Source organism: Mus caroli, chromosome 7 (genome assembly GCF_900094665.2).
Source record: "Mus caroli chromosome 7, CAROLI_EIJ_v1.1, whole genome shotgun sequence".
NCBI lineage: Eukaryota > Metazoa > Chordata > Mammalia > Rodentia > Muridae > Mus > Mus caroli.
This window is the reverse complement of record NC_034576.1, coordinates 65,254,366-65,265,392: the sequence shown is the minus strand read 5'-3', so window position 1 is coordinate 65,265,392 and position 11,027 is coordinate 65,254,366. Positions and strand designations below refer to the sequence as shown.

At 38.7% G+C, this 11,027-nt stretch overlaps 1 protein-coding gene across 1 annotated transcript; it reads right to left on the bottom strand.

Annotated features, from left to right (window-relative positions):
• Nucleotides 1–8,635: 8,635 nt before the first annotated feature.
• Nucleotides 8,636–10,289, bottom strand: Ndn (necdin, MAGE family member). Its single transcript, XM_021167872.2, has one exon. It carries the CDS (start codon nucleotides 10,162–10,164, stop codon nucleotides 9,187–9,189), a length of 978 nt encoding a protein of 325 aa, XP_021023531.1. The 5' UTR covers nucleotides 10,165–10,289; the 3' UTR covers nucleotides 8,636–9,186.
• Nucleotides 10,290–11,027: the final 738 nt, after the last annotated feature.

Sequence of the window (11,027 nt, the reverse complement as noted above, 5' to 3'; positions counted from 1 at the left end):
GTTCATCATTGGGTTACCAATGGTCAGGGGAAAACAGTCACAGAGGCTTGAGAAAACAAACTTTGTAAGTTTGACCATAGAAGCCCTTTAGCTGTTTTAAGATTGTGAATAGGTTTAGTAACCCTAAACATATTTACTCATAGATCACACACTATTTGATTTTTATATTTCACAATCACTACCCAGAAAGTGAGAGTTTTTGGTACCAAAAGTAGGAAAAACATAAACATTTGATTTTTATAGGAATTGCACTAATCCTATAATTTGATTTGTCTCTTTATTCTGTTCTGATTTATAATCATGACATTTCTCTTTGTCTTCTTGGACATTTTCAGGTGCTTTATGTGCTTTTCAATATACAGATCCAGACCACTCTTAGTTTGATGTATATTCAAATATTTCTGAGCTAGGATAAATTATACGGGGTTTTACATGTCTGTTTACTGTTGTTGCTTGAAAGTAGAAATTTGCCCATTAATCTTGAATTTGGTGTTATTACTAAACACTTTTTATTATTCTAGCAATATTTCATTTCTGGTTTTCTAGGGTTATTTGAGACTTTCCATGTAGACAATCATATCATAATATGTAAATAAGGATGGATTTCTTTTTTACCTATCTCATCATCTTTAAAGAAGAATTTTGCTGCTAAGTTGAAAAGGAAGAGTAAGGAATAAAAGAGGATACTTTTCTTTCACATCCAATCTTAGCAGAAATCATTCTATCAGAGAGGCCCCTTGGTCTTTCAAACTTTATATGCCCCAGTACAGGCGAACGCCAGGGCCAAGAAGTGGGAGTTGGTGGGTAGGGGAGAAGGGTGGGGGAGGGGGAGGGTATAGAGGACTTTTGGGATAGCATTTGAAATGTAAATGAAGAAAATATCTAGTAAAAAATTGAAAAAATAAATCATTCTAGCATTCACTATTAAATATTAAGCAATGCTAATTATAGTGCTTTCAAGATAAACTTTGCGAGGCTGTTGTTTCATTTCTTTTTAATTTTAATTGATACGTGACATTTCTAAATATTGATTTAGTATGATCAGTTGACGTGTGTGTACAGTGTGTAATGATCAAATCAGGGTAATTAGCATTTCGATCTTGTCAAACATTTATCATTTCTTTGTGTTGGGAAACATGATCTAGTAATCCCTCTGCTGGGTATAGAGCCAAAGGAAATGAGATAGGTTTATCAAAGAGACACCTTCGCCCCCACAGTTATTGCAGTGCTGTTCAAAATAACAAACATATGAAATCAACTAAAAAGTCAAGATATATTTTGGATAAAGATCTGTGGTTTATGAACAGTGTAAAGTATTATTAGCCCCAAAAGAAATTATGTCAGTTTTGCTGAGACATAGATTAAATTGAATGGGCTCGTGTTAAATTATGTAAGCCAGTACTGGAAACAATACTGTATAGTGTATATACAATACTGTATAGTGTCACTCCTTTTTACTTCCTTTGGGACTCTTTTCCTCCTTGTCCCTTCAATATACCCCATAAATCATTATCTTCTCTCCAAATTCATGCCCTCTTTTTTATTTTTATTGCATGAATATATGTTTTAAAAATACATACATATTCCTAAGTATAGCCTGTTGAGTGCATATGGTGTTACTTTTATTATGTTTTGAAGGCTGGTCATTTGGCACTGGGTTGCCATTTGTTGTCCTGTTCCTGGGGAGGACTACATTTTCCATTTCCAGCTTTGCTTGTCTGCCCATATTTGTATAGTGGGAGGCCTTACATGTTTTTCCTTGTTCAGTCTAGCATACGTTTTGATATCATATTTGTTCGGCTCATGTTAATGTGGTCATACTGATGAGACTTTATGGGTCTAGTTTCTGATGTTACTATGAGACACAGTAGCATAAAACAAACAAACAAACAAACAAACAAACAAACAAACAAACCCCACTCTGATCCTCTTCTGAAATGTTTCAGGAGACTTACCACAGAGTATTTTGTAGATATATTAATTAGAACTAGTGGCCACAATTCTGCACTTTGATAGCTTATCATTTTCTATAGTGGTCTCTGTCTATTGCAAAGACAACTTTCCTTGATGAGAGGTAAGGGCTAACTTCTTTGTAGGTATAAGGACAAATGCTTATAGGATTTTATTAGGGATTATGCTGGTTTATTAAACTAGTGGTTATATATTCTTCTCCAATGACCATGACTTCAAAAGCACTGAAATGTTAGCTGGATTTCCAGTACCAGTCTTGGGATTCATCTTATTGAATGCATCCCAAGTATGGGAGAAATATGAAACCATTACAAACAAAGAATTAATTTTACTGATGTTTCTTTCCAACTCTAATTTACTGACATTTTTTAAAATAGCAGTATTAATAAACTTTCTCAAATGTCCTTTCTGTGTGAATTGATATAACCTTATATATTTTCATTTTCTGGTTATTAATATGGTGAGTTATGGCAGTTCATTTTTAAATATTGCAATCCTGGAATAAATGAAAAAAAACATGACAGAATTGTATTATTCTTTTTATATATTAGTAAGCTAAAATCTCTAATAACAACTGGACTTTGCCATGACAGACTGCTGAGATTAACTCATTTGGATCAGTGTTTAGTAAATTACCTCCTGCCGCCTTCTAAGAATATCACACCATCAACGTTTGTCACAGGCACAAATAGGCATGCAACTATCAATCATTTTTATCGACCTGTCTCATCTATACACCACATGCATTCCCAATTCCACTTAAGGCTTGTCGCCCTGCTTATGCTGATTGTCACTTCATCTGCTTAGTGCTTCTCTCAATCTTCAATGTTCAACTTGTTTGTGTACAGTTATCAATTATCACTTTGCTAAAACTCAGCTTTTGGTGGAATCAGACTTTTTGTGATTTGTTTAACAGTTTTAAAATAGTTTTTTTATATATCAGTAGACATATTTCTGATGTTTCATTACTTCAGACCCGAGGCACACCCACCCTGTGACCCCTGTGATTTTTACAACATCACTAAACCAAATTCTCTAGATTTCACTAGACTTTATATTTTCTTGATACTTTTTGAGTGTTCTAACTCCAAGATTCATTGCTTCCCCTCCCACCCCCGCCATCTTCCTTCCTCCATCCCTTCTCTCTTCCTCTCTAAGTTTCCCAAGCATATCTTTAGTAGGAAGAGGGAACAGACATATCTGATGTTTGAAAGTTTCCCACACATATCTTTAGAAGGAAGAAGTACCATGCATATCTGATGTTAGTGTCTGCAAATGAGCAGCAGATTGCATTTCCTGCCTAAATTGCATGGGAACAGCACAGTTTACCAGCACTATCTCTCAGCAGTCTCCTCACCCATGAGTTCATTGGACTGTATTCCACACTTCAATGTTTTCTCTTGTGAATTTCTATTCAGTCAAATTCACATCTCTGTTTGTGTATCTCACACTCATGCCAGAATCAACTTCTTTTCAATGGGATTTATCATCCTCCCACATGAGTCTGCTGTGTTTACTTCCTAAATAAACGACTGATACTCAAGAAGCCCAGCATGCCAGGAAGCTGCCCACAGTCCTCCATTCATCCTACCCTTCTTATCTCTAGCACTTACTTAATCATTGCCTTTTGTCAACCTGATCTATAGATATTTTCAAATTTTCTTCATTTATTCCCATCCTCATTATTTATTCCCTGGTTAAGTCCTCAATTCTTGCTCACCTGAGTTATCAGAGTTATTGCCAAACATGTATTATGTGTCTAAGCTTTCTTCTTTAAACACCGAGGATCCTATTGAATGCAAAATCTCTTTCCAAATTGTTTAAGATACTTCAAGAGCATTTGATACCCTTGGCCACTTCCTCTCTCTGAAAATGTTGCTATTTTGATTTCATGACCTTGTACTCTGCTGGCTTTCTTTTTGAACTCTTATCCAGGCACTCTTTGTAGTGTCATTGCCAGACATTCCTGCAGAACTTGACGAGGAAATGCTTCAGGTTCTCAGAGTACAAGCATGGACACATTTTTTTTCAGAGTTTCTGTAGAAAAAGGCATTTCTCCACTGCTGAACTAAAATATTCTCCTTTGAGCCAGATATGTTTATTGTATAAGTCTTCTATCTTTTAGTATATTTAATAGATTTTCAACATAGAAACTGCTATTTTTCCTCCACACTTGTTCTCCCCTATCCTGTTCCGGTCTCATCAACTAAATCTGACCTTTAACCTGTATTAAAGCTTGAAACCTAAGTCAGCACCTGTTGCTCATTTCTCACCTCATCCTCTATCACTCAACTTCCAAAAGCAAAAACAAGGACCAAGTATTCCAGTATGCTATGAAACAGTCATTGGTTTCATTGAAATTTTTCTTTGGGAGACATTACTGAATAAAATTAGAATCATTTCAACCACAGACACCTAGGCTGTTGAGCTAATCACCAAGACAGTTTCTGACAATTCTTTTTATAAATATAGCATATATTATACACTTGTTGAAGCCATGTTTCTAATTTATCAGTATCTCCAAGTTCCTACAAGTTAATCATACAATGAAGTTCAATGTTTTATTAACCAAATCGATAAATGCATACATCAAATCCCAAAAGCTGTAATATCTTCTCATATTAAGTTACTGAGAAAATAATTTGCCAAAAGTGTCTATAACAGAGGAAATTAAGAGCCTAAAAATATTTTAGGCAAGTTGGAATGGAATTTACTTTCTATTTTCCTTTATTTCAAGATAATATATAGTCTCACGAGTCTGTTTGCTTTCTTAGTACAGCCCTTAAGCACAAAGAGATCCTCCTGTCAAATAAACCCTTCCCAGTATCACTTTTAAGTTGTTAATCACCCTTTAAATATACATGCAAATTTATACAACATTTCTTTTGGAAAATCTGTGTTTTAGGCATCTGTTTGTCTCCCTCTATCCCCATATTGTTTCTAGTATGGTATTCTTTGTGCTGAAGGGTGATTCTTGTTATTCACCTAATTAATACATTCTGACTGCACAATGATCATTCTGTTTATTGTTAAATCCTTAACTCCCAGCACATCATCTTCTGAACACTGGACTCTCAACATGCATGCTAATGAGTACAGAAGGCAACATGTAGCATATGTCCAACTAGAGAAGGGCATGTGGTTGCCTATTTTAATTAACTAGTAATAGAATGGACTATGCATTCACTTTTATTATATATTTAATCACTTATTGTATAAAACATATCTTAATTTCTTAAATTGGCTTTTTTCTTCATTTTCTCAATTGATATTTTATTACAACAGTACTGAATTGCTTTTGTTCTTTTTAATTTTTTATGAATGTCTTATTGTATTTTATGTATTCTTCTCTCAGATGATGTAAACTGACCACAGCCTCATCTCCCTTCTCTTCCCCCAGTCTCAACCCTCTCCTTTCTTCCCCAGATCCATTCCTCCTCCATTTCCTTTTTCAAACGAGCAGGCCCCCTTTATGTTTTTTATTAAATTTATATTACTATTTTAATTAAAATAGAATTATCATTTCTTTCTTTCCTCCCTCCAGCCTTGTCTGGCTACTAGTTTTCACCATCCATTTGCCCAGAAAGAAGTTGTTAATTTGTATTATTTATTCTTTAAGAACCCCTGGAACTGATTCATATTATTGAGCTTTAAAAAAAAAACTGGTTCTTGCTCCTGTTTCCAATATTTTCTGCATTCATTTCTTTCCTTGTACTGCTACCACTTTTCTATGTTTCAGGCTAGTTGAATGTGACTGCTGTTTTTGTTTTTCCTTTCCTTTTATGAAGATGTTATTTTTTTAATATTTTGAGTTTTCAGGTCCTTTGTGTATATGTTATAACTTTTAGTTTTGTATTTTTGTAGGATACCTGAGTATGCAAATGAGCAGTTCTCTGTAACTATATCTTTTTCTTGTGTCTATGCCCTACCTCCTTTGGATGTTCCCTTCTTTCTGATTGTATTGTCCTATTCTGATGTGCTAGTTTTTGTTTTATCTTACTATATTATATCATTATCTCATAGAAGCCTGTTTGTTTTTTAGTGAGAGACAGAAAGTGGGTGAATCAGGGAGGATGAGGAGGTGGGTGGAGCTGGGAGGAGCAGAGGGAGGGAGAAATGTGATCAGGATATATTATATTAGAAAAATAAAATTTAAATGAGAGGAAAAAAGAGCAAAGAATGCTCCATTTATTTTCCAAGAACATCCATGGGACAGGCCCATAGTAAAGAGACTTTAGTTACATGGTGGGTAGTTTTCATATACGACTCTGCCTTCATGTATCTAACAATTTACAAGAGTTTAACAAAATGCACGTATTTATAAATGTCATATGTATTCTGAGTGGCCATTTAAATATGGATGCTATAAACAGTACCTGGTAGGGCTTCCTATGTTTGTTATGCAATATTATGGTAGTGGTAAGAATACTGGGATATATAGGAAAGACATAACTTTACTGGTTCATTTTAAATACCCATTTCTTATTTAATCATAACTCAGAGCCATATTTTTCTCTGAGGTCAGCTTAAAGTAGATATTATAGTTTATATTTAAACTCTAGAGGTTTTCTCCACCTTAGGTGAAAATGAAGTCAATTAAAGTGAAAAATGTGAACTAACAGAAAAATTAATGTGAGATAGCTGGGGGTGACTGGATGGAGGAAAGGGATTAGGGAGTGATGTAATTCTATTTCAATTAAACATATTAACATAAAATAAATTTTAATTGAAACATAAAAATTAAAAAGAACAAATAGTTCTGAGCTATAAGAGTAAAATATCAAGGTAAAAATGAAGTTACTGTTGGTAGATAAAAATAATCAGGGAAATCTCTCCCAGCTAGAGTATCAAATCATCATAGCTATGGGCTCACAAACTGAGTCTGCTAAATGTTTCCTGATTGGTCTATTTGAGCATCTTTTCCAAAATACTTGGAGTACTCTCCTATTTTTTAATTTTTAGGCCAATATGAAAATATAAGAAAGTTATTGAGTAATTCCTCCCTTTGTCCGCAGGTTGTGGTGTCTACTGAACCAGGCACCATGAATTAAACCCTCCATATCTGCAAAGCTTCCTCCTTTATGGCAAGCTGTCTCCAAGACAACGCAGTTGGAGAGCAGCCCTGCTCTTGTGCCTGTCAGTAATCAGCGGCTTGTTTCTCACTATCCTATTCCTCAGCAAATGCTTGGCCAGGGTGCCAGTGTCAGTAATCTTGAATCTGTTTTACATAGGTCTGCAAAACGGCAATCTGCAAAACAGACTTTGCCAAACAGACCCATGCAAAACAGATTCAATATTCTTACAGCAGAAAAACCCTAAACGTTTTAAATAGGTGTGCCAGCTAGCATCAGCTCTTTATGAAGTCTGCTGAAAGCCAGGTCACTCACATTGGGGTTATTGTCAGTATCTTCCCACTTTCCATTCTCACTCCAGTGAAAGACTATGGGCACAACTAAATACGATGAGTTCCATTTTAACAGACACATGGATTATAAGCCTTTTCATTCCCTGCATCACCAGCTAGGTAATGCCACTAAATGTCGGCAGTTCTGCATGTCAACACACTGGTTGCATCTCTTTCATATTAATAGGACTCCCCGTTTACTCTTTACTCAGTATGGTGTGACAGGTATCTCCCCTTATTCACCTTCCCCAGGGGGAAAATTACTTTTTAGCTTTTACTAAATGACTTTTACCACAAAGTCTAAAGGATTTCTAATCTCATTAAAGCCTCTTCTCTCTCTTTCTCCCCAGACCAAAAGCTTTCTAAGGAGATTTTTGCCCCAGTTGTTGCTGTTTACAGTGATTCTCATCCCATTTCACCCTCTCTTCACCCACTGCCCACTGCAATATACTGACTTCTGAGTGGCAAATGTGACTGTGCTGCTGGGGACAGCTCCTTAATCCCAACCCCTCCTCTATTTCATTAGTGCCATGACTCTTACTGGTACGACTGTCAGAATAGTTTCGCTCATCTTCATCCTTCTGGAAAGATGAAATTCCAGATCTTGTTTTTACCCCTTAGCAAGATAAGGACTTGATTAGGTCATCAATTCTTTCTGAAACGAGTTTCCTAATTTGTACGTTCAGAAGCTAATTTTCTGTGAAACTCTTGGAATTAATTAGAAAAATCAAACCCCTAATGCATACAGCAGGGAGGCCAGAGTGCTTGTGTGAGTGGTGGCCATGGAGAGCTTAGTGTCAAGACGCCTGTATAAAGGTTTTAGGATAGTTCATTACCAACACTCCTTTTATTTTTCTTGCTCTGTGCTGATACAGTTATTCCTTACTTCTTATGGCTGGTGGGAGGACAAAATAAAGAAGAAAATGCACAATAAGGGTTTATTCTGCTAAAGTGCCCTTGAAACACTATTTTAAAAAACGCAACAGAAAAGGGGCAGGCCCTCCATATACCTGTTATTATCCCCATGTTATGTGATAATGAGCTTTGTTGTTGTTGTTGTTACACCTTTTTATGTGACGAATTTCTTAAAGCACCGCAAGTTTCTTCTGAGTGGTCATGTGTAGTGGCCTCCCACTGTAAGGACACCGTGTTTGCTCATGCTGCACATAGGGAGAATCTTTCTCATCCCCACCCATTCCCACTCCCCCTTTCATCAAAAATAAATGCCTCCTCCCCCCAAAGAAATTATTTCACAGTGTCTTTAATGCTCATTTTAACGTTTATTTATGGTGGGGTTGTATACATGTTTTGTAAAGGGTGCTAAGTGCCTACACTGAGAACAGTCCAGTTCAAATCAGTCCATTCTACATGGATGCTTCCTGTGCCAGTTGAAGTCACATGGAGAAAGGCCTTGACCTTTCTCTTGCTCAGGTCTGCGTTGCTGTTAAGTCCTGCTAACTCTCCAGGGCCTTCTTTGTCGATACAGATCATCAGTCCCATACAAAGAACAAGATACAGAACACCTCAATGTATTTCACAAGTTTAGCACAGCACATCTCTTGTACAAAAATCCACAAAAGCACAAAAGTGAAAGTACCAATTACTTATCACCCATGCATCAATCTTAAACACTACACGAGTACACAAATGAATACATTGCATTACAAGGTACAAAAGCACTGTATGGGAAACTTAAAAAAAAATTATACATGAAATACTGCACTGTGGATTTGGAATACTCTAATGACTCAACCCCACCCGTACACAGCCTTATTATGGGTCAGAAACTATCAGTGTGCCCCTGGACCTTTCTAGTCCTCAGAGACACTGCTGCGGGGGGCCTGGGCAGCAAGATTAGCCTCCCGCAGAGCTCTGGCCTGCTCCAGAGCCTCCCTGTATCGGGAAGGCCAAGCCTGGGGATCTTTCTTGAAGACTCTGGCCAGGAACTCCATGATCTGCATCTTGGTGATTTCACGGTTAGCTCTGGACCCCCAGAAGAACTCGTACTCGGGAGGCTCGATGTGGGGCACACGCTGGTACTTCAGGTAATTCTGCTGGACGAACTCCTCGGTGATAATCTTCCTCACGTCTCCGAAGGTGGAGTGCTTCTTCCAGGGCCTCAGCCCCAGGATGCGCAGCACGTTCCAGACCGCACCCTCTCTGGCCCCGCGGCCCTTCACGTAGATGAGGCTCAGGATCATGAGCAGGAGGCCTGTCATGGGCATACGGTTGTTGAGCGCCACCCTGTCTAGCTCCTCTGGGCTGAGGGCTTTGACCAGGGCAAACTCCATGGTGTGGAGATTGGTCAGCCTCAGGTGCAGCCCGAACACTCTGGCGAGGATGACGCTGGTGCGCCTGAGGATGCTTCTGCACCATTTCTTGTAGCTGCCCATGACCTCTTTCACCATGTCTGGAAACCAGAGGACCATCCTCTTCTGGTCCTTCACCAACACGTACCACATGAGCTCATGCGCCTTCTGCACCAGCTGGGCAGGGGCTGGCGGTGCTGGGATCGGCCGGGCTGGACTCTGGGGCTGGTGGGCGCGGCCCTCCTCTGCGGCCTGCTGCAGGATTTTAGGGTCAACATCTTCGATCCGTTCTTCGGGTGGTGGCGAGGCCTGTGGGGCTGCCATAAGGCCTTCGGGAGCGCACGGTGGCCCTGCGAGGTTAGCGGCCAGAGAAGCGGGAGGAGGGATCCCCACCGGAACAGCATCGCTGTCCTGCATCTCACAGTCGGGGGCCTCGCCTGCAAAGTTAGGGTCGCTCAGATCCTTACTTTGTTCCGACATGTCTGCGCCTTCGGATCAAAGCAGGACCGATGCGGCTTGGAGCTCTTGGAGCCAGCACTCCCTCGGTGGAGACCAGCAGAGGAAGTGCGCTTTACTGAGCACTGCGCCTTCCGCAGCAGCGGGCGGGCGGGGCTGACGTGATATTGCGCATGCGTGTTAGGAAGCCAGAAGGGTGGTAGGGCTGGAAAGGAGCGAAGCAGCAAAGCCCAACCACTGGGGTCTAAGGGAGGGTACCACTACGCTTATGTAAAAGATTTCCTGGTCTCCTGTGTGGCACAGAGATAGATAATGGTAGGGAAAGAAACAAGTTGAAGGAGAAAGATGTAGCTGAGATGGTGAAGTTAAGTTCGAATACACTGAGTTTGTGCAAAATCAAATTAAATGTGAAGGTTCTGCAGAAAGGGGAAGACTAATTCTTGAATTTGGTTTTTCTACAAAAGAATAAGAGAAACAGAAATGACCTTCTTCTTCTTCTTCTTCTTCTTCTTCTTCTTCTTCTTCTTCTTCTTCTTCTTCTTCTTCTTCTTCTTCTTCTTCTTCTTTTTTTCGGAAAGCCGTACCTTATGATGATGATGAGTTAAGATTGGAATGTTGAGAAATTATCAATAGAGATAAATTCTTACAAATCTGAGTGCAGATCAAACAAGGAAGTATGTAAAGTGTAGTTACAGACACTGGAGATAAATCCATGTGAGATTTGAATGTTCAAGAAGTAATAGATTCATATAGCATAATTGATGGGAGTTTAAAATTTTAATTAAAATGAGACTTGGTTCAGTGGGTAAGAGCTTTTGCAGTTCAAGCATGAGAACCAGAATTTAAATCCCCCAGGTCCCACATGAAAAAGAGGGATATATAAAAAT

Excerpts from the sequence above, each read along its gene's own strand:
- Ndn (XM_021167872.2), bottom strand. The coding sequence starts at position 10,164 with ATGTCGGAACAAAGTAAGGATCTGAGCGACCCTAACTTTGCAGGCGAG.